Consider the following 24029-nt stretch of genomic DNA (forward strand, 5'->3'; position numbering starts at 1 on the left):
ACCTATGTGTTATTTGGCTATGGATGGCCCATGGCTTTCCTTCCGTTCCCTAACTAATTAACGCGATGTTGATGCAATTGGAAATGGGCGAAAAGGGTATTTAACACTAAATCAATTGGATAATAATGTTATTATTTAATTATTTTTAGCTGCCAAAACGTGATTCTTTGATATTCTATTGGCAATAGTGAACTGTGAACTCAATTAATTGTACCAACTCAACTTTTAATAAAAAACAAATTTTACTTAATTTAATATTATTCCGTTTTAAGGACTAAAATGTAGGTAAATTTTAAGTAACGTTGCGCATTGAAATTATTATTTGACTAGCTTTTACTTGTGATTTCGTCTGCGAAGACTTCGAGATCCGGGATAGAAACAATCTTATAGCGTTCACGAGGTTTCAAACTATCTCACAATATCCAATATGAAAGTTTGTAAGTCTGTTTGTTTGTTACTTCATCTCGTCTAAACCACTGAACCGATAGATGAAATTTGGTATACAGATAGTTTGAATCCCGGGCAAGGACATACTCAAAGATAGCCGATAACTGAATTCTACGCAGACGGAGTCGCGGGTAACGGTTAGTTTATAATATTAGCTAGCACGGTATCAACTACCCAATCGTAAATTGTGAATTAACATCTGGTCCACGTATACACTACGTGTGTGTGGGTATACTTGTTACTGTTTACTGTATTGGTGTGCAATAATTATTGTATTGTATTGTATTGTTCCAGGGTCGACAGACGTGGACATGCCGTCGTCGCTGCTTCACTCCATCCAGAATCAAATGCAAAGCAAAGGCGGCTACGAGAGTCCTTACGGAGTGAAGGTAAACACCAATTCTCTAACTAATCTTTGCAGTCAAAGTTTCCTATGTACCTGTAGGCAAAATAAGAAATTTTAGGGGGAATCTGCTACTTCGGCAATAATCGCTAGTGCACACAATATTTATATAGATTCGCTCTCGGCACTAGTCGCGAGTAGCGAGACTCGGTGTGGCGACGTAACAACTCGATTCTTACCAAATTCCGTACATTTTTTACGTGACGTGACTTGTGATTGAGATGACAATTTCGGAAAAGCACCTGACCCTGACTTAAATAGCATACATACGCGCATGGACGCCGGTAGGATTATTTTCAGAAAGCTGCATTGCATCTCGCATCTGCATATTGGATGGTGCATTTCATTTATATGTTTCATTCTGTATTTTAGTTTTGTTTTGCCCCTGCAGCACTCCATCCCGGCGCCCATGCATCATGGAAAAATTAAGCCGTAAGACGATTTTGTTGAAGAAATATTGCGCCACTTGTCTAAGTCTCGGGTTAACGAATAAAACCGCAGTAGATACCTATTAATCGCTGCAGTGGTTGTTTTTTTTTTTCAATAATATCTCGCTTTTGCTTAATTCCTCTACGATTAAGGCTACGTATACGCACAATGCGGTTAACCGCGCGGCTTTAGCGCGTCGTCCCTCTTCAAAGTATTGCTTGAGAAAGAGACGACACGCTAAAACCGCACGATTAGGCATAGTGCGTACGTAGTACGTAGCCTCATAAATAGTGACCAATCGTTCATTCATTCTTTTTTTTTCTGTTTCCAGGTGTACTGATGCGCCGGCGTCGCCCGCACGGACGCTAGTGACAAAACTGAGTGAAATTATCGTGTGTTATGATCTTAATACTGTATTTATTTACCTGTAATTGTTAAGTTGGTAACCACATTTGTTATGTACATACAAAGGCCTTTTTCAAAATTCTAAAGTTACCTTCAATGTTCCCCTGGTTTTTTAGCTACTTTCTATCATTGTTTTTGAAGTCTCTAAAGTTCATTTCTTAGTCCTTGAACACCGTTTATTTACAATGAAACTTTTGTACTTATTCAAAGACTGAAGGAAACACTGCTGTATCCAAAAAAATAAAACACTATCATGTGGCCAAGGGGCTTATTTACCCTATTTAAGGGGGCCATGGCCCAGGGCGGCAGGCTGCGAGGGACGGCGAAGCCACTTATGCCAATTTTTTTTCTTTAATGAAATACTTTCATCGTCACTTAATGGGGCGGCAAAGCTAAATGGCCCGGGCCGCCATATCTTTAAATACGCCTCTGCATGTGGTCAATTTTGCAAGAAAAGAATTTAACTTAAAATTTGGCATTTATGAGTGGTACTTGATATAAAATGCATCCCGAAAAAAGGCTTGCATTAAACATATAACAGGTATATAAAAAAACTTTTGACTAATACAATTATTTTATAATAAAAATTTGGTCACGACGCATTCTTTTAATTGAGACAAAAGCTAAGAAAGAATTTATAAAAGGTTTTGTTACAAATGGTTTAGTAATTATTAAGACTGTTTTCTCAATATTTCGTCCCAATCACGACACGATTCAAAAGATACATGTTTTTTTAATTAACCCTTATATTTCATCAGATGGTGGATTAGTTAGCCTGAACACCGCTTTAAAATTTGTTCGTTGCATTTTTGATCTAAAGTAGGTCCCTCTATAGCCACGTCTTCAACGCGGTACACTTTGAATATTGCCGAAGGAACAAAACCATACCCTGCTGAAATATTTGGGATCAATTTCAAAACGTCTTGTACATACTACATAGGTTAATATTTTCTTGAGCCATAAACAAATAATGAACATTAAAATTACACATCTTCATGTTAGCTTAATGTTACAACCCCACTGGGAGCAGTTGCGTGCAGTACCTATAGATTTCAGCTAGAAACACGCACACTTGGATTAAAGTAAATGCTCGGTGACAAACGACTAGGTATTCATGCAACCGGTCCCAGTACGGCGACACCTTGTTTCAAAATTATATAAACAAAATTGTTTATATGTGACAGTTACATAATTTATTGCTTCAAGTTACATTTTGTATAGTAGTTCTAGCTAAGCAATATGTTGAATCATAGTATAGGTACCTATTGATAATGTAGTTAGTAAAAATGTAAACTAGAATTAACGCAATCATGAACCTCGGGTGTACTTCCAGTTTGAGTTATTCTATAGATAAAGAACGTTTGAATATTAAAATAGGCATCATATTATAATTACAACAGCAATAGTGAATTATATACAAGTCTTAGATAATGTCTTCTTATATTTATAATTATTATACGTAACTATATACATCTTCTAGATAAAGATTTATACCTAATTTCTGACTAGAGGCATTTAAAGAACTTAAGAATTCTAAGTACTCAGTGGCCTTATTGCTAGGTCACAAGAAATGCCATTGAAGCTGTTTTGACAAATACTTATTTAAGTACAATTAGCAGCAAATTTAAATATCAGATTATAGAGCTCAAAATTAAAAAATAGAAATAAATATAATAGAAAGTTAAAAATATCTGTAAATCGTTTCGAGCTCTTTGACTACCTATTTAAATACTTCTGCTGCTGGTTTTACATTAACTGTCAATACTTAAATTTTTCGTAAATCGTATGGAGTACCTGCCTTATAGCCCCAACGGAAAAGATGTTACAATACGACTACAATGTTATTGTCGCTCGGAACTCGTCGGTTTTCTTCGATTTCCTGCAGATTCAACTAACTAACCAACAAAAAGTTGCAAAACCCCCGACATTGTCACTTCAAAGTACCTACAATATCAATCATCAATCTCAATAGTCTAAGAACCATCGCTAGAAACCCTTCTTTCAAATAAAAAAAACCGCATTCAAAACGGTTCACCCGTTTAAGAGCTAAGGTGCCACAGACAGACACACATAGCGGTCAAACTTATAAATCACCCCTCTTTTTGCGTCGGGGGTTAAAAAAAGAAAATTCTTTTGAAAAAACTTTTGTTTCGAGTTCCGAATGGCAGTAGCAAATCAAATAGACAATGCTGTCGTTGGGCCTAATAAGAAATATATGGGTGACTGGTAATTAGACCTATACTCGTACCTTGAAAGGGGTTATTTTAGAGCTTATTTGCAATGTTTTTAGCACAGACAAAAGCGCCACTAACAAATCGATTTCGGGTCAGATACGCTTTCAGCTCACCTGCTATCTGCTTTGTTATTATCATTATTACTCTCAATAATTTAGTAAAAGATGTCAACATTTGTACCTTTTTGGAAAGGTTACAAATTGAGAAATTTGTTTCTGTAATATATACGCGAAGTGTCATACATTTATTTAAACCTTTTGATTTGTGATTTATTAACCTTTATTTCTAAAACCTTAACATTTTGACATACTTTTTTGCTGAAAGCATCTTTAACTCAATGGCTACTAGAAAAACTCGAATAACTCGAAAACTACTGAATTTCGAGGTCTTGTTGACTGATCAAAAACATCGCAAATAAGCTCTATATAGAATAACCGCTTTCAAGGAATACCAGTCACCCTGTATTTGTACCAAATGTTCTTAAACCCATATTGGACCGCACTCGATTAAGAAGTGTTCCTTTTATTCTATTATTCTCTAAACTATATATACCTGTATGTACGTACTTAAGTAACTGCTGTAAATTGTAAATTCTCTGGTCTCCGCGATACAGGCCCAGACTCTAGTGCGGAGTCCGCCGATGAATCTAAATTGTAACCTTGTTATATTTCAAATAAATTCTTTCTTCTTCTTCTTCTATGAAATTGATAGAATAGGTTTCGCTAGTTAGTGTTGTACGTATTCCGTCGATGATTGCCTTTATATATAGACCTATGCTATAACCGTGATTCTTATGTACCGTACGTTTACGTAAAATTATACTGCTCTAGATATACTTAAATACGAATTGTCTTGAAACCAATTTGCCTTCATTAAAGAATTTACCTACCAATAACTGATATTATACGCACAATATGGACTAGTCCAAATAAATTATGTACAAAATATTATCAAGCTCATATGATGTCTCAACATCGTATAACAAATGAAATGTAAAACATTATAAAGTAGGTACTACCTAAACATATAGTAAGAAATTAGTCAACATCTACATATTTACTTTCAAAATGAAAATGATTGGAACATACAATTTGTGATCAATCAAAAATCATTTGAGTTTAGATATACCTACTCCTATTGATGCAAAGAAATAAGACTTGGATCTTAGTTCTTCAAAATTTGATTTGTGAATGCCATGAAATTTTCTACTGATCGCTGCAACATACTCGTATGTGAAAATAAACTGTCTAAATCTTTTAGATAAGATAAGGAACGCTGAACAGTTGACAAAGAGTTGTTTTTTTCGCAGAAGGAAAATTTATTTCATAATTGAAGTGGTTTTGTAGGTCTTCTTGCCCGGATCTGTTTGGGCAGTAGAATGACTGAAACAGAGTTCTTATAAGAGACTGATATAATTCACGTTATGCCTACGCTGATTGAATGTTTAATTTTAGCGTAGGTTAACTTAATTTTATACCTTGTGTCTCATATTACTACAAAGTTCTGTTTTCATTTCACTAAGAATGAAACAAACAGCACAGTACGAACGTGTGAAAGAGAAATCTCTATCTACACCATAAACAACAGTTATGGTAAGTCCACTAAATATAGTATGTAAATCCATGAAAGCATAATTTTGTCCTTTACCGGTGAAAATGACAAAGTTATGTTCCTCAATTAAATTTTAATTATGATCGTGTTATAAGCATTGAATGATACTAGATTTGTACTGAAAAGATTAAAAAGAAATCCTGTCACACTTGTATATGACTTTGTTTTATTTACTTAAATCGATTGTATTTCCTCCAGGCGTGGCCTGCCGTATTAGATGGCGTCTGCTCGTGCGTTGAGTTTCAGCCCTTATCTGGTTACCTCTATGGAAAATAGTAACAGGTGTATCACACTGCCACTGACTAACACCAACTCAACTTTGGCCTCTCATTATGTAAAGTCATCATTTATTACTCAAAACCAAATCACTACCACAGTTATCTGGCAAATGCCATATTTAATTATTACTCAGACCCAGATCCACCTTGCGGTAGCACCCGAATTAGAGAATGTCACCGGCAAGTAAGTACTTCGTAGACAGCGTCGAACAAACCCCCTCTTGTCATGTGCAGCTCGGGATGAGAAACTTGCTGATGAATTATGGAAGTTATCGGAGAGACTAAGTACCTAACTAAGTTATAATTAATTTTTAATTAACATATTCCTACCTAGTTGAAATAAAACAGTTGTAGTGGTTTTCTCGTTTATTTTTTTATTTTTATCATATTATATCAGTAGCAAAAGTTATTTAGTTAAAAACTTGTGTTGTTGCTCTCGTCCCATATATTTACCATATTTTTTTTTGATTTATATGCGTGATGGTGTACGGTATGGTTTATAACAAAAAATTTAACCGACTACATAAAAACCATGAAAATAATTTTCTAGGAGTGGACCTATAGTCATCTACCTCACCTACCCACTTTATATTGGGCTTCAATCACTCCTGCTGGCTCGTACTGAGGCATCGACCGACTTCAGACTGGTGGAAAATTATTTTCATGCATGTTTGTTCAATATTTTGTTATATATTTTTTTCTCTCTTTTTAGTGTAAATAATCTAAGATACAATAGTTTAATATCAACTGCTCGTCACCTTTTGCGAAAGATTGCTTTTTCCGATGCTGAGACGTTCATTATTGAGGAGTCCTGGTGCTCTACTACCTGTTTTAACATATTATGCATTACGAGGAGCATAAGTTGCTTAGCAACTGTGTCAAAGTAATTAAAATTCAACCCGTGAAATACTTGTAATTGAGTAGTAAGTAACTCCGATGGTCAACTGCGGTCTTCATCATCAGTTCCACTTCACCAAATGATGATTTTCAAGAGCAAATGCACCAGTTACTGCTAAATATATCGAATTTACTATAGGTGTCCCTACAACATTTGAAGAGTTCCCTTGATTTCCTTGAGATCCAATCATCAGATCCTGATTTGGTGCTTATGGGACCTAATTGAACACATTCCTAGACGATCGCAAAACATTTTTTCAAATCAGTTTCAGGAGTTCTGAGGTAACAAACATTTAAAAAAACGAATTCATAACCTTCTCCTTTTTTGAAGTCGGTTAAAAATTAACTTGTGGCCGCCGTCTAACCAGTAGTAACAATCTTGAATGGAATGACTTTTCTAGGTGACAGTGACAGCTGTCACACTCTTCGCGCCAGGATGTTATGATTGTGGTTAGAAATATGAATACAGGCCTTATAAACATCATCTGCCGTTTTATTAACTTTCGAGGCGTGCCCATAAGCTAGGTACTTACGCCAAAAACCATTAATAAGGACTACTACTTAAATTTCTATGTCTATGTCTTCCACAGACTACTAAGTCCTCTTGTTCTTCTTTTTTTTATTATGTTGGTAGTTGCGTTCATGTTGATTGAATACGTTTCGTAGCAATCGATGGATGGTGCGTTCTCTTTTATGCCCACATTGTTGACTCCACATTAAATTCTCAAAAATATCGTAATATTTAATAAAATTATCGTATAAAACATTAAAATTATCGTGCGATACCCTGTTATTATTTTATATCGTATAAGACATACAACTATCGTATATTTACGATAATTATCGCATGGTTGGCAACGCTAAACCAATACGCGACCGTGACGCCGGTGGAAGTGATTGAAACTAATGCGCCTTCGGTTACTCGCGACGCACGCACACATTGACACTTATGTTTGTAACTACTGTGTAAAAGCGCTTACCCGCTTTAGGCTACCTTCTTCCCCTACTTACTTAAACGCTCCTTTGTTCTTGTCTATACTCAAATGTTGCATTCAAAGATATATTATTCCACTAGATTAGCTCAAAATATGACTGAAGTCAACCGTATATAGTTGTACTCCTCGATCATGTAACTAATGCCATTTGTTAAAAAAAGTCAACTATACTGCAAAAGCGACATCCGATTTCAAGAATGTAACGTTTTTTAACGTACAACGGCAAAAACTACTAGACACTGGCAAAATTGTCCTCCGATGGACAGAGCCATATTTTTTTAAAGAAACAACAACGTTTTTTGGTCAAACGTCAGTTTTGTACGTGTGCTAATAGTGATGTACATTTCACTGTCAGTCACAGCTTACCTACTTTGTTGATAAATTTATCCACGAACTCAATTATCGTTGTGCAGAACCAGACAAACAGTAAAAAATGCATTTGGAACCATGTCTTCTGTATTTCGCATATTAAGAAAACCTATTCTACTAGCACCAAAAAAAGCCCAAATATAGGTGAAAAACTTAAGCAAATGACCTGTAGTATGTAGTAGTGCACAGAATTAATATGGAGCTTAAGTCATTTTTTAAATATGCGTGATAGTTTGGCAACTTGTCTCTCCTTCCTCTTTGGTTGCATTATAGCGCGTACACACCGATGAGCGCCAACAAATGGGTTTCGTTCGTTGGGCCGGTGTGTACGCTACGCGCCAATGTTACCGCCACGCTTCGGATCGCTCGCCGGCTCAGGCCAAGCCAACGAACGATCGTTGGCGTTTGCTAAGCCGTCCAGCAGGGCTACTACGAAACTCGAAACTCGAAGTTCGTGTCGTGCGGTCCCTCTGACACTTGTACTATTTAATACGAGAGCGAGAGGGACCGCACGACACGAACTTCGAGTTTCGGGTTTCGTAGTAGCCCTGCAGACAGGACCAACGAAACACGAAACCCATTCGTAGGCGCTCGTTGGACCAGTGTGTACGCGCTATTACATTATCGCGTGGCCTTCGCTAAGGTGTTATCTGTGCGTGATGTGATGTCTATAAATACATACTCGTGTCAATAAAAAACTGATTGTTTTAATTAAATTTGACGCAGACAGTCGTCTTAAACAAGATACTTACATAGTTGATTTTATTAAAGATAATAAATAAATAAAACATGTTAATTTATATTATAGGAAGCATTTTTGCAGGATATGTCACGTTTTATGTGTACTATAGACTTTCTACCGGAAAATGTACGTCTAACGCAAAACTAAATAATAAGGTCGTTATAGTGACTGGAGCCAACACAGGGATTGGATTCGAAACAGCAAAAGACCTCGCTCTTCGCGGAGCTAAGGTCATTTTGGGGTGCAGAGACCAGGGCCGAGGTACAGCAGCAAGAGATAGAATAATATCAGCTACGGGCAACAACAACGTCGTTTATAAACAACTGGACTTAGCTTCTTTTAAATCAGTGATAGCATTTGCTGCAGATATTCGTAAAACAGAAACCGCACTTCATATACTCATTAACAACGCTGGCACTGGAAAACTGGATAATTCACTGACCGAAGACAATCTGCCGGTAGAAATGCAAATCAACTACTTTGGTCCGTTTCTCCTCACGAATCTACTTCTTCCACTGATAAAGTCGTCAGCACCGAGTCGAATAGTCAATGTGTCATCTGTAATGCACAGGTGGGGTAAAATAGACTTGGACAACATACACAAGCAAGCAGCGAGCTGGCTGAAGCATTCTCGAGTTTACTCGAACTCTAAACTCGCAAATGTGTTGTTTACTCAGAAGCTGAGTCGGAATTTAGAGGGAACAGGAGTTACAGTGAATAGTCTGCATCCTGGAGCTGTTAGCACGGATATCTTCCGCAGACAACCCAAGCTTTCAAGGTTTTTAATAGGACTTTTTTTCAAAACCTCTGTGGAAGGAGCTCAGACCCAAATACACCTGGCAGTTGCGCCAGAATTAAATAATGTCACCGGCAAGTACTTCGTGGACTGCGTCGAACAAACTCCCTCCTTAACAGCCCAGGATAAAAAACTTGCCGATAAGTTATGGGAGTTATCAGAGAGAATATGCAAGAGTTAAAAATGTACCTACCTATGGTTACACGTGTAAATAAAAAAACTCCTGTGATTTATTTATTTTTTATTTTAAGTATGAGAAGTCACTTCTTTGAGTCCGTATTCTCAATGTTCTTGGCCTCGAAAACCGCAAATTCCATTTATTCGAAATGGCGTATAAAAGTGGACTACGTATAATGCTGTAGAATAGAATAGAATAGAAGTCATTTATTCATATATAAACAATTGCAATTTACACAATGACAATAAATGCGCCAAACTGGAGTGACCAGTTTGTTGGCGCGCTGCGCTCAAATCACGTTAAGTACTTAATTGTTTACGAAGATTGTACAGTCAAGGGCTAAGATATCGACACGACCAAAGTTAAAAAAATATGTATACACGACTTTATGCACTTCACATTAAGGCCTTATCTTTTAAATCAGTGCGAGCTTTTGTTGCAGAAATACTTGAAACAGAGACTGCACTTCATATTCTTATTAACAACACTGGCACTGGAACACTGGATAATTCACTGACTGAAGGCAATCTGCCGGTAGAAATGCAAATCAATCATTTTGGTCCATTTCTGCTCACAAATCTGCTCCTTCCTCTGATAAAGTCGTCGGCACCGAGTCGCATAATGAATGTGTCGTCTGTGCTGCACATGTCATGATTGGTATAATAAATATAAACTTAGATAACATACACATGCCAGCAGCAAGCTGGTTGAAGCACTTTTGGGTTTACTCGAATTCTACACTCGCAAATGCATAGTTTACTCCAAAACTGAGCCGAGACTTGAATGGAACGGGAGTAACAGTGAGTCTGCATCCGGGAGCTGTCAGTTCAGACTTCAGGCGCCATAGATTTGCATTTTCTAGATTTTTATTATGACTTTTTTTAAAACCATTGAAGAAGACCCAAACCTAGATTCACCTGGCGGTAGCGCCGGAGTTAGAAAAAGTCACCGGTAGGTAAATACTTTGTGGACTGTGTCGAGAAAACCCCCTCCTACAGAGCCCGGGACACAGAACTTGCTGATAAATTGTGGGAACTATCTGTAAAAGTTACGAGTCAAAACTAAATACGGTTTGTTTGCAATTAAGGCTTAATTAAAATAAAATTAACACATTGGGATTTTCGTAATCTTTTATTCCATTTCATGGAAACCATTCCAAAAATAATTTCAAAGATTTACAATTTCTTTTCATTTTGCTACTGATCATATTTACTCCACAAATTTGAATAAACAAAAATTTTCACAAATTGGTAACATTTTATAAAACAACAATACCTACCTGAATCTTTCGAAACCTGCATTATTTTAGAAAGTCGTAGGGCAGTCTCATTTCAAAAATCCTATTGCTTATCCGGTTTTAATGTGAAAAGTAGGTACTTTCATTTTGAAATAGTGTTGAAAATTAATCATCTCTTTCTGTGCCTGTGCTCGGACCGCGCACCGCTCGGTTTGGATTTCTCTTTGTATCTCGTGTCATCTGAAATAATTAAGAAAAAAATAGTCAACTTGTAAAGAAATCATGGGTGAACTCGGTCGAAATTTACACCTGCTTTTTACGAGAGACTACACGTTCATGATCGAGAAAAGTTGCTTTTGGGACAGCGAAATCTCTTTGTATACCTCGCTCGCGGTCCTTATGCCGGTGACGACGGTCGCGTTCGCGGTCGCGGTCGCGGCTACCGCGCGAGTCGGGGGACGAGCGGCGGCGTGGCGTGGGCCCCGGCTGCTCGCTCCACCACCATGCCGGCGGCACGGAGGCACGCGAGCGCAGCGGCGACGCCGACGCGCCGCCGGGGTAGCCGCCCATCGGTGGCATCTGGGAGCATGCGGTGAAACTTGTCAAGCACTTCAGAACTTGCGAGGGGTCCGAAGAGAGAAAGAAGACATCTATGAAAGTCGCTATTTAGCTGCACAACACGTGTTATATTGGTTTTACCTAGGGCCAAGACGGCCAAGTTCGTATTTTTTTAACAGACTTGAAAAATAGAAGGAACCTACTTAGGAATAGGAATTTGTTTTTATGTAAAAGAGTACAGTTTTGATGTGTCCTCGCATATATGTCTTAAAATCGGTACAGAATTTTATTTGTAATTATTCAAAAGAGTAACAGAAGGTTGTAGCGGAAAGCAACGGATCCAATTATTCCATATTAATGGATCATACATGTTAAGTAATTGGCAACATCTTTTAAATCAGCCAGCTTTAGATCAGCCTCTTAAGCAGATTATTCGATGAAAAAATATAAAGTAAGAAATATTAAGATGTCATTCAAGATCAAAAGTGCTTTGGTACTGTAATGCGTGACATTGCAAGGGGCAGAAAAAAAAGCTAACTGATGAATTAGAATTTGGAATTTAAGTAAGAAAAATAAGTGGCCAGTTGTGCAACATGGAGTTACAACAGTCCAAAAACATAAACAATAGATATGATGTTACTATTACAAAACGATGTTTGTACATAAGGAAGGAACACGCCCCTTAAGATATAATAATATGTACGCTGGACGTTAATTAATTCTAAGGCACGCAAGGCTTATTTTTCTTGTATGATACTTGAAACATGTTTAAAGTTTTAAATTAAAATTAAATTAAAGTTAAAATTCTTTATTCTCAGACAACACAGCCCAATCTTAAATTAAACTCAAATAAAATAGACTTAAATAAATATCAAATTAAAATTAATTCATTTCATAAAATGAAGTACAGCAAAATAAAATTAAAAGCTAAGTCAAAATCTAGATATATATGAATCACAAAATATAAATAAGCAATATTAAAAAGGCAAGATTAATCACAATATAAAAACTAAACTTGGCCTAACTACAACAAAACTTATTTGATCACAAACGCGTCAATATAATTTTTTTGCATGATTGCGTTAAATAATAATTTTAAACGCCTGCGCAAATATGCCTGTCTTTGAAACATGCACACTTTTAAAAAGTAATTTAACTCCTCGCACGTTTAAAATGAAACTAACACAATTAGAAATATTCAGATTTCCATAATGTACTTTGTATTTAACAAAATCTGGTGAATTTTAAAATGATAGTATTTCGAATTGTGTCAGTTTCATTCTAAACGTGCGCCCTGAACAGTTCTTATAAGTAAGATGAGCGTATTTTTTTGATGAGCGTAATTTTTGAATCGTAGGTCGCGTATTTTCGGTCGCGTAATTTTAGTTCATACAATATACAACTCATTTTGAGTCGCCGTGTGGCTCAAACTGGACTTTACGTGCAGAAATTACGTGACCCAAAATACGCGACTCGTAACTCAAAAAATTACGCTCGTCTTGCTTCACCCATAGAGTAGGTTATATAGTGGTTTTTAACGAAGGTTTATAGGTACTATTATCACTGGGATCATCGTAAAATGGCTACCATAGATGTCGGTGTGTGTACGTGCGTCCTAGATGGTATGGTGAGTGTGGTACCGGTGGGTAGGTGGGCGGGAGGCGGTAGGGCGCCGGGGCGGGTCCTTCGCCCTCGGCGCACACCGGCGGCGCGGGCGCACGGGTCGGGCTCTCTGCGGTCGCCAACTAATTACAAAATTAATTCAGATTACAAAAACCGTCCTAGACCCTCTTTCATACAGATACAGAGCACTGCGGGCAAATACCCATAAGGCCAACTTTTAGTAGATGAATTGACATGAAATGTGGTATGGATAATTTATGAATGGGGATTGGTTGAATTATTTTTATAAATTACGAGCGAAAGTTTATTTGGAATTAACTGTGCCCCTACTTGATGAGAGAAAACATCATTTGAGTTCAATGAGAAGTCAGTATCAAAAAACATCAAATGAGTCCTGTCATCGTCATCAAATCATCATCTCGATGCTCGGCCTATAAGTCCAACTGCAGAGCACTGGTCTCCTCTCAGTACGAGAGGGCTTAATTGGGCCGTAGTTACCACGCAGGCCCAATGCAGAATGTAAACTTCACACACACAATTGAATTTCTTCGCAAATTCTAAATCGCAAATTTGCATCGAATGAGTGCCAATGCAAAATTTCGAAGCCCAGGAAATGCTGATGATAGATCGATGAGAGCAAATGCAATAGAAATGTGAGTGGTAGGATCATGCATTGATCCGCCCAGAACTCTACTACCATCTTACTCGCTCACATGGGGTATTCGGATCTTTCCTGGCAATCTATACTGCTAAGGCATCTGGAGTATTCTGGTGTCGTCAGAGGTGTTCTTTGACATCCTGTAAAGTACCTTTTGCTTGAGCTTATCGAAGTCGTTGCTCATCTCGCGGTACCGCTGCAGACACTCCTGCCACATGCCCGCCATCTCAGACATCTCTGACCGCTGCTTGTTGATCTCCTCCTACACACAACAACAATTCATCAATAAATCAAACCGGAATTTTGGCATTTTATCCCGTTCCCGTGGGACGATAGGATAGGGGTCATCTTCACACACACATACATCATCATCTTCATCATCATTTACGTAGCCGTATTAATTAATACCGTTCCATTTACTCCCCAAACTACCCTATTGTGACGTCATTGCAACAAAAATCCGGGGTCTAGTCATGGTAATACTGTCTCCAAATTAAAAGAATAAGAATAGAATACAACCTATCACCAGAGATGTAACTGTTCCTGTGTCATTAAGCAGAAAAGGATCAGTGATCTCTCCATTACCATGAGCCTAGCGTCAGTATCCCCGACGTCACGTGCGACAGTCTCGTAGCGCCGCATGCACTCGCGCCACAGACGCAGCTGCGCGGCGGCCGACTCACGCGCATTGTTAGCTGCCGATTCCTAACAAAAAATCAAGCAATAGTTAATGATTATATCATGGACAGGGATATTTGGAAATAATTCCGATCCGCATCAGCGATCCCTTCAAATAGCGAACCTACTGTGTTAAAAATAAAGTTGTGTTAAATACTCGTGATGTATGGCCCCGGGACCCTAGCACACGAGTCATTATAATGCATCGCATATAATAATGCATTCGTCCCTTATTCTCACGCCTGCTGCTTAGAAAGGATCAAATATTTTCTACTTAAGAGATGACGGTAGAGATCACTTTTACAGTCAGTTTAGGTTCCGGAAAATTAAGCACGTGGACGAGCGAAACGAGAAGTATTTGGTACAATTGTGACCACAACGCGCGAGCCCAGCGAGTGCCAGGATCTAATTAATTTACCAAATAATTTGGGCTCCTACCAGTGCTGGTTACGTCAGATGGTTATAAACCTACGGGAAACAAGAGAAGTTATTTATTACGTGAACAGCCTTCTCCGGACCCTCAGTCTGTGAGATTCCTTTGAAACATCGCATTAATTCTTTCCACAACTTCATCATTTTGTCCATGGCTTCCCTTTGCTCGATTATTTCTTGCTGTAAGCGAAACTCATTTGTAAATTGTAATATCACGTATAAAAAAATACCTTCACAGATTTAATACAGTAACTTAACTAACCTTGACGACTCTCAAGTAATTACTGCGTCCACTAACTGTACTAGTCTCACCATCAGCGACGCTGAGGCCGGAATCCCTTTCCCTTTCAGAATACATGTCTTTATCTTTATAATCGTCATCTTTCGATATGATTGAAACCCTATCAAAGCGCTCCAAGTTCCTCCTGTACCGACGTTCTTTAGTGATCATATTGTTGCAATGGCGATCGCGAACGTCCATCGGCTTTTCATCGTAATACTTGTCCCTTTGCTGGATTTCTTGGTATCGTTTATCTCCGTCCCTGTCATCGTACCTCCTGTCGTCATAGCGCTTCTCTTTATGAACGTCGCTCCTCGCGCTTCTTCGAGCTCGCTCTTCATCAGCGTACCCTTCTCTATGCACATCGTAGCTCCTGCTAGTCTTTTGATCAAAGTATCTTCTCTTTTCTTCATCATAGTTTCTTCTCCTGGCAGATTCTCGGGGCTCCTCATAGGCTCTGCAGTCCCTCGATTCGTTTCGCCTGTAGGAGTTGTCAAGGAAGCTTCTAGTTGGGGCAGCGCGTGGTGTATAATCGCGGTATCTATCTTCGTTCGTTTGCGTTCTCGATCTACCGACGTCAATTTTGCTACCATATCTCATGTCTTCCTTATCGTATGGATCATAGCAGCCGCACTTGTCTTTAACTACCGTTTGCATGTGAGAGTGGGACACCCCGACGTGGTCTCGGCTCCTGACTCGTTCGCGGCAGTTCTCCTGGCTGCGGATTCTGGTCGAAGGGATCAGCTCACGAGAGTTCTCATGACTACGTAGTTTGACCGGGCGTTGGTCAACGTCATGCATGCTTTGCCTTGATGTTACTTCACATTGCAGGGACTTGTGGCTTAAAGAACGGGGCTAAAACATTTAAAACAAAACATGTACAATCACCAGCAGTAATATCAGCCACAACAGTGTGCAAAAATATCTGACACGCCCTTCCGGCCCTAGAAATAGAGTCGTATCAGATATTTATGCACGCTTGTTATGTCAGATATTTGTGCTGGTGACTGTACCCACATAATATAATCTTATGCCCCGTACCTACAAACAGGTAAGTACCTAAGACTAATCTAAATCGTCGAATTGAGAAATTAATACTCACAACTGGATTGAGGCTGGGAAGATCAGCCGGCTTGTTCATTGTAACACACTGCGCGCATATTTTGGCAAAAGTTTCAAATAGCGCAGTCTGATCAATAGCAGGACCCGGGGGTACAATTTTTTGAGGCCTAGGGGGGAATAATTATTCAGTTTAATAATCACGATTAATATCCATATCCAGTCCCTATTTAACTAGCCGGGTAAGATGGGGAAGATCTACAGAGAGCGTGTTATATTTTCTGCTCAAAATGGCTGACAGTGTCGTTTCTTCGCATATCGCTCGGTCCTCCCAACTCTTTCAATGATATGTAACTTAGAAAAATATTACTTATTTTTTTCGTAATGGCTACGGAACCCTATTTTGGGCGTGTCCGACACGCTCTTGGCCGGTTTTTAACCTCTGTTGTGAGAGCTCATCCCTTGTCAAGGCGCCGGGTCTGTAGCCCCCAACCCTAACACGAGTACCAGGTCTAAGATGAGGTATCTAAATATGCTGTTGGTACTTGTCGCGATCCCGGGAAGGGTCGTCGCGGCGGTGCCGGTGGCGGTGGTCCCGCGGCGACGGCGGCGACGCGTCGCGCTCGCGGCTCGCGCGCCGCTCCTCGTGCCTTCGCGCGTGACGTTGCCTAATAAGCACACAAGTACGCAGGTACAGTGGAAGTAACTGAAACGCGTACCAGGGTGGAATCTTGTCGCTGCAAATGTCAGGTTGACATTGCATGCGTCTGCCGAAAAAACCATTGTGAAATTTATTGTTAAAACGTTCAACCCTGGTGCGCGATCTAGTTTCTTTGACAGTACCTAGGTGTTTTAATTAGACACAAATGAACTTTTTTTTCCTAAGTTAGTAGGTGAACTTTGAAAATGAGTAGGACATGTGACAGATTCCATACCTACTCAATGAAAGAAAATAAAGACTTAACATAAGTTTTTCTTAATATTTACGACCATTTTAGCGGCGGAAACACATTTATACATTTCTGTGACTTTCATCCAGTGATGTAGTCAATACGCTGACCAACAGAAAATGAATTTAAAATTCAATAGATACTTACACGACTTTCAATAAAAATAGTAAGTAGTTGCTGCATGACGCAAATGTATAAATTATTGACAGATTTGTCAGAAATTTTCCATTCCCAAAAACTGTCTTATGGACAGACAATAGGCCACTTTTTGACAGCTATTAGCTAGCACAGCAAATAACAAGTGGCGTAGTGCTACTACAGTGACAAATAGTAGCTCAATAAAAAACAATCGTACATTTTACTACTTATACCAATGTCACTTACCTACTTATTAAGCAAACAATTTGCAAGTTTTTGTAAAATCGTAACCTTGACTTACTTCTTTTTATCTCTTTTTATAGCTTCTTCCAGAAAGGCGTAAATGAATGAATCATGATCTTGGGGTACCGTCTCAATAATACCGTCGCCTGTCTATAAGAAAAAAAAATGTTAGCAAACAGCCGTAAGTAAAGTACAGTCACCAGCACCAATATCTGACACAACAAGCGTGCATAAATATCTGATACAAATTTCTAGGCCCGGATGGACGTGTCAGATATTCTTGCACGCTCCGCTGTGGCAGATATTATTGCTGGTACGTGCTTAACGTATGCTTAGTGACGATCGGATGGCGAAGTGGTTAGAGAACCTGACTACGAAGTTTGAGGTCCTGGGTCCGATTCCCGGCCGGGGCAGATATTTGTATTGTTCTCGGGTCTTGAATGTTTAATATGTATATGTAGGTAGGTATGTATCCATACGAATATTATAAATGGGAAAGTGTGTGTGTTTGTATGTTTGTCCGTCTTTCACGTCGAAACGGATCGACGTGATTTTTGGCATGTATTACTTATACTGTGATGGAGATAGTTTATGAGCCAGAGAGTGACATAAGCCACTTTTTATCCCGAAAAAATGCACATTTATTTATTAGTTCCTAGACACACGCTTACACAGGCACGCAACTAACTATGTTTCATGAATACATAGTGGATTTCTTGATTAAAATAGAATCTCGAAGGGTCTCTTACTTGTGGTGGTGAAGCAGACCGCGGCGTCGACACTAGACCTGCCTTCAATGCCAACGAAATACCTTCTCTCCTGTAATTTAGATTTCCTTTTGTGTTAGTATAAATTTACGAACAGTTGATATCAGATATACCTAGCTACTACGACGGCTAAGTTGTTTTAAAATGTACGTAATGGTAAATAAAATGTAGAGAACGATTAAAACCTACAGGTACATAGTTTTGAGCACCTAAGTGTAGGTCTACTACTTGTTTATTATTTACCTACCTGTATTTTTTTATATAAAGACGTTATTCTCGGAACGTTGCTAACACAGTAGAAAGAGATGGTAGCTACAGGCTCACTAACATTATAAATGCGAAAGTTTTAAGTCTGTTTGTTTGTTACTTTTCCACGTTTAAACAGCTGAACAGATTTAGATGAAATTCGGTTTACAGATAGTAACATATAAAAACCGATATTCGAAGACAGGGAGACAAGCTTTGCGGTGAAGGAAACATCGTGAGGAAACCTGCACAAACCTGCGAAGCGATTCAATGGTGCGTGCGAAGTTCCCAATCCGCACTGGGCCCGCGTGGGAACTATGGCCCAAGCCCTCTTGTTCTGAGAGGAGGCCTGTGCCCAGCAATGGGACGTATATAGGATGATTAGGGAGACAAGACCCAAGTAAGACACGATTCAACGCAGACGAGGCACGTTTCAGTGCCGGATATTTTTGGCATAATGCGTAATTAAGTATTTACTGTTAGTTGTAGGCTATTGAGCATACACAGAAAAAATAGTCGGTATCTTGTCCCAAAAGCCAGCCATCCTACGCTACTGTACAAACACGATTTCAGTGAATTCCCAAAGCAACTTTGTGCAGATAGATACCTTCATGTAAATAGGATGTAGGGTAAACCCTCCAGTGAATGAACCCCCCCAGTGAATGAACAAAATCACGTTTTTTGCCTAAAATAAGCAATATAGCCATTTCCACCACTGTCGTATTTTTTTCTTACCGGCAACTCGATTCCTATGCGATGGCAACAATCGGTAAATTTATTTTCGACCAATTTCAACATGGCAGGTGTTTGAAGTTCACGTATTTCTGCTTTTGAAGTTTTGTATGGAAAAATTAGATCCCAAGTAAGAACAGTGCATGTTTGGAGTAACATTTGAACTGCTTACTTCATGTATACCACTATAAAGTTTAGCTATTGGTTAGATTAAGAGTTAAATCTTCTATAATTGTACTCTTTAGTGGCTTATTTTGCGGTTAAGTTGATATTTTTAGGTGTTCCATTACTGGCTTATCAAATGTTCTAAAACCAGTAAATGAACAGTCTGTTCATTTACTGGTGTCGGCTCAATATAGTTTTTTCCTAAAATTAAATGTTAACGTAATCGTATTAAGGTTGTGTTTTCAGATTCTGCATAGAAAACGATTCTGTTTCTTTGAACTAGTATTGGGACACTACGTGTTCATTCATAGGAATGAAAAATCTAGTAAATGGACTATAGAAATTGGCTTTGTTCATTTACTAGATACCTACTAATCCTATGTATGAACAACTTAGGTAACGATGGACGTGATCGAAATGCACGATAGTTTTACTTCCTAAATTGGACTTGTTAATAATATTAGATTGTACAACAAGAGCATAAAACAAGCCATTTTACCCAAGACGTTCATATAGTCACCCGAGCCGGTACAACGAGGGTGGATAGACACGTCGAGGAGAAAATGGGATTGCGAGGAAAGGAAATAGGAACAGTTAAAACAATTGTTCAGTTAATGTGTACCTTTTATTTGTCATAAATTACTATATAATTATATATTTTTTGTTATTGATCGATTTTTTATTTTTATATAAATTAAAATGATTAAAAAATTATGTAGATTTTGCTTGTAGTAAGTTGCTTATTGTATTAGCCACAATCTATAATTAAAAATTGGGTTGTTAAGATTTTTTGTCCCAAATGATGATACTTTTAACTAATTAGAGACTGATTACAGACTGATTAGAATACGAGTATCAATAGAGTTTAATGTTTGTTATTTTTTATAAAGCTCGGATTATCGTCACTGAAAAAAATCTCGTACTTATCTAAAATCAATATGACAACAAATTGAACCTTGATATAACGTTTATAAAGTTCACTCGGAAAAATTATCTATTTTGAGCTACGTTTTTTAAACAAAAGTAAATTAATCAATTAAGGTGCTTAATTTGTACCTACTTTAATAGAATTATATATGTATTTTTGTAATACAGAAACATAATTGGAATACTGAAGGTGCTGTACCTACCTCAAGATTTTATATAATAATAACTGAAGAAGAAGACTTCGTTTTATGTTAAAAATGCTTTTCTAAATGTTGATTAAAACTATCTAAATAATGTTTATTCACTGGGTTTTACTCTGTTCATTCATTAACTTTTTCGTTCATTTACTAGGTTTTGGGTACTTTTTTATAATTCTTCCATAACTCAAAAACTATACACGTAATAAAAAATCGCAGAATTTGAATTCTTGTTTATTAAATAACGATTGATTAAATTACATAAACCATTACAATTATTAATAAGTACAGAGTAGTGATTTTTCAAAGTAGAAAAGTTTTAAGTGTTCATTCACTGGAGTTTTACCCTAGGTTACGAGTATAAGCATAGAAAAATAGTTCATCAGCATCTTAAGGCCAGTTTAGTTTTAAAATTGTGCAAGTAGCATTGCATTGCGAGATCGTTATTCGAACGATTTTGAAGTAATCAATCGAGCCACGCAGTGGAATGCAACTTGGGCGAATTTTCTTGCAAGTCTACAGCGTTACACTGATTTCGGCTGTACGCGAATCTAAGAATGTTTTCCGAATAAACCTACTTCGGCCAGTAGTAAAATAACTTTACTAATAGTAGAAAAATGGACTACGCACATGGGGCGCCGGTGCCGCCGCGGCGAGCGGGATCCTCGGCACGCGGGCCCTGGGGACCGAGACACGGAGGGGCTGCTGTCCCTGAAGGTAATTCATGAAAATTTGTAAATATTACTTAAACCTCAAAATTGGAATTCATCGCCTGAAAACATTTTATTCCACGACTGCATAGAGAAAAAACCGGCCAAGAGCGTGTCGGACACGCACAGGATAGGGTTCCGTAGCCATTACGGTAAAATCAAATACATAATATTTTTCTAAGGATTTCGTATTATGTACGGAATCTTCCAAGTTTAGGTAAGTATATTTTATACCTTAGGCTCTTAAAATACTAATAATTCTCATCTCAAGCAATCTTAGCCGCTATAAGAGTATTTCTCAAAAAGTTGTCCTGTCACGAAATTAACAAGAAATCAGATTTGTCAAGAAATGATTAACCCTAAGGACGAGATCATAAAACATAAATAAACCTACATCATAAAACATCCAAAATTTCTTGACGTCAGGAAAACGTCACGAAATCTTGTGAGTACAACTTTTTGATAAATACTCAATTTTCCTTGTAAATTTGATATATTTACTACCATTCTGTTTAGATTTTAGAGGGGGGGGACGATCGATTTTAATGAAAATTTGCACTTTAAAAGTGGAATATTTCGCAAACAGATCACTGAATAAAAAATTGTATTAACAACCCCCAATGATTTTAAAAGACCTATCCAACGATACCCTACGCTAGAGGGTAAGTCGAAAAAAAAAATCGCCCCCACTTTACGTCTGTGGGAGGTATTTTTTTATTGCACCACTGTCGCGTGACTGATATGTATATTCATGCCAAATTACAGCTTTCTAGTACTAACGGTCTCTGAGCTTACCCGCGGACGGACAGACGGACGGACAGACATGGCAAAACTTTTTTTTTTATTCGACTGGATGGCAAACGAGCAAGAAACTATAAGGGTTCCTAGTTGACTACGGAACCCTATAAAAAAGGTTAACTCACATTTATTTGTAGTGTTGTGTTGTGATGCTCTCTGTCTGTCTCTCTCTCTCTCTCTCTCTCTCTCTCTCTCTCTCTCTCTCTCTCTATAGCTTTGATGCGACACAACACAAGCCGTCACAACGCACTGCATCAGATAAAGTTCTGATGCGTCACGACACAACACGACAGATAAAATGTGAATGCGGCTTTACGTTTCTATATTGCTCCGCCACTCCGTACAATAATAGTACATTATATATTAACGTCCAATTGCAGACTTTTTCATCTAGGTTTAAGTGGTCTTAATTCCTGTCAGAGCCATACAAGAACTGTCAGTTTAATCCTTAAATTGAGATTTAAAAAAGCCTACAAGACGTCCTAAGTTAGTGTGTAGTTTGTTGTGTTGTTCTGTCGGTGGAGTAAACGAGTTCTTGGGTGGAGACCGCGTCTCAGCTAAGATCCATTGAGCCGAAGACAGCGCGCAATGGCTATAGGCTGATGATGATGTGTCGGGCAGTAAATAAGGAATTACGAACGCGTATTAGAAGCCCCAAGTCGAAGACTAATCTCGCTTTGATAATAATATATTGATTTTCAACCCCCGACGCAAAAAAGGGCTGTTATCAGTTTGACCGCTATGTGTGTCTGTCTGTGGGACCGTAGCTCCTAAACAGGTGAACCGATTAGAATGCGTTTTTTTTTTACTTGAAAGCAAGGTTTCTAAAGATGGTTCTTAGACATATTTTATCAAAATCGGTTCAGCCGTTTTTGAGATATTGAACTCACGTACAACTCACGTACGTCACCGTAGGTAGTATAAACGCACCGCCTTCGCTGTTTTGGCGTATATTGTATTGTAAATGAATATAGTTAAAAGTACTTGGCCCGGTTGTCAAAAGCACCTCAATTGTTTCATAGATATTTTAAGAAATAATTTTTACCTCGTTATAGTTTTGCTATCGCGGATGCCATCATTGTGCGTAGATGACATATCCTGAAGGCTTGCTTTTGCAGACACTACGCAGCAATGATTCGCTTGACAACCCTGCAGCAAGTGTTAACAGTTACCCTCATAAATTTATTGCTAGTATATCAGATAGTATCAGGCGACAGTACTTACACTGGTGTCACTCGCTACCGACTTAACTTCGGGGCCATCGTGTCTTCTGCGAACTCGCTTGCGCTTGGATGCGTCGAAAACTTTGAACAATTTTTTACTATCGCTCGTCTGACACTCCATCGATAATACTCAAAAGGGTCACACATGGAGCCAAATCCTGAATTACTTACTAAGCACTTTCTATTATCATAACTGGACGGTTGCGTCATATATTTTTGTTTTACTAGGAACCAAAAAGTAATTTAAACGAAATTGTTAACCAAACATACACGGATGATTATGGAAGATGACAATAGTGTGAAGAGTTGAATAAAGAATAGCAATTTGTCAACGATGTCATCTGACAAGTTCCAAATTCAACTGTCTAAAAAAGAAGTACACGTAGGTATTTACATTGTGGTCAAAGAAAAAATATTACATTAGCCATTGATATAGGCTAGCTTTGTTTTCGTAAACTCTATGGTGACTGGAGACAAGCAACCTTCAAGCAACGGTAAATTGTCGGTCGGTAACTGATTTGGCGAAGGTATTGGCTAACACCGTAATGGAACAAACTATAGAAAAGAAGGGACTTTTCCTACCAATATACTCAGCTATCAGTATCATTTTTAGAGCTATCGTTT

At 38.2% G+C, this 24029-nt stretch overlaps 2 protein-coding genes and 2 pseudogenes across 2 annotated transcripts in view; 3 read left to right on the forward strand and 1 right to left on the reverse strand.

Annotated features, from left to right (window-relative positions):
- The window catches only part of Spec2 (CDC42 small effector protein Spec2), a 47319-nt gene extending 41636 nt beyond the window's left edge, over positions 1 to 5683 (forward strand). The window contains exons 3-4 of the mRNA XM_074103604.1: positions 742 to 836; positions 1611 to 5683. Coding sequence (XP_073959705.1) covers positions 742 to 836; positions 1611 to 1619 — 104 coding nt within the window. The 3' untranslated portion in view covers positions 1620 to 5683. The remainder of the gene's footprint in view (positions 1 to 741; positions 837 to 1610) is intronic.
- A 2981-nt stretch (positions 5684 to 8664) lies between these two features.
- Positions 8665 to 9836, forward strand: LOC141439072 (retinol dehydrogenase 11 pseudogene; annotated as a pseudogene).
- On the forward strand, positions 9829 to 10849 carry LOC141439393 (retinol dehydrogenase 13-like; annotated as a pseudogene).
- Positions 10850 to 10896: 47 nt separating this feature from the next.
- Positions 10897 to 23738, reverse strand: LOC141439071 (uncharacterized). Its single transcript, XM_074103198.1, has 14 exons — positions 23407 to 23738; positions 23228 to 23331; positions 21305 to 21385; positions 18390 to 18459; positions 17699 to 17790; positions 16855 to 16977; positions 16353 to 16479; positions 15233 to 16105; positions 15037 to 15150; positions 14446 to 14565; positions 14012 to 14122; positions 13220 to 13324; positions 11405 to 11600; positions 10897 to 11261 (listed from the first exon to the last, which is right to left on the reverse strand). The coding sequence occupies exons 1-14, from the start codon at positions 23524 to 23526 to the stop codon at positions 11191 to 11193; spliced, it is 2307 nt and encodes a 768-aa protein (XP_073959299.1). The 5' UTR covers positions 23527 to 23738; the 3' UTR covers positions 10897 to 11190.
- Positions 23739 to 24029: the final 291 nt, after the last annotated feature.

This window comes from Choristoneura fumiferana, chromosome 20, assembly GCF_025370935.1.
Source record: "Choristoneura fumiferana chromosome 20, NRCan_CFum_1, whole genome shotgun sequence".
NCBI lineage: Eukaryota > Metazoa > Arthropoda > Insecta > Lepidoptera > Tortricidae > Choristoneura > Choristoneura fumiferana.

Coding starts and splice junctions, on each gene's coding strand:
- LOC141439071 (XM_074103198.1), bottom strand. CDS start 23,526: ATGGAGTGTCAGACGAGCGATAGTAAAAAATTGTTCAAAGTTTTCGAC. Junction 17,791..18,389: donor GGTCTGCTTCACCACCACAA/GTAAGAGACCCT, acceptor TTTTTCTTATAG/ACAGGCGACGGTATTATTGA. Junction 15,151..15,232: donor ATTACTTGAGAGTCGTCAAG/GTTAGTTAAGTT, acceptor TTTCGCTTACAG/CAAGAAATAATCGAGCAAAG.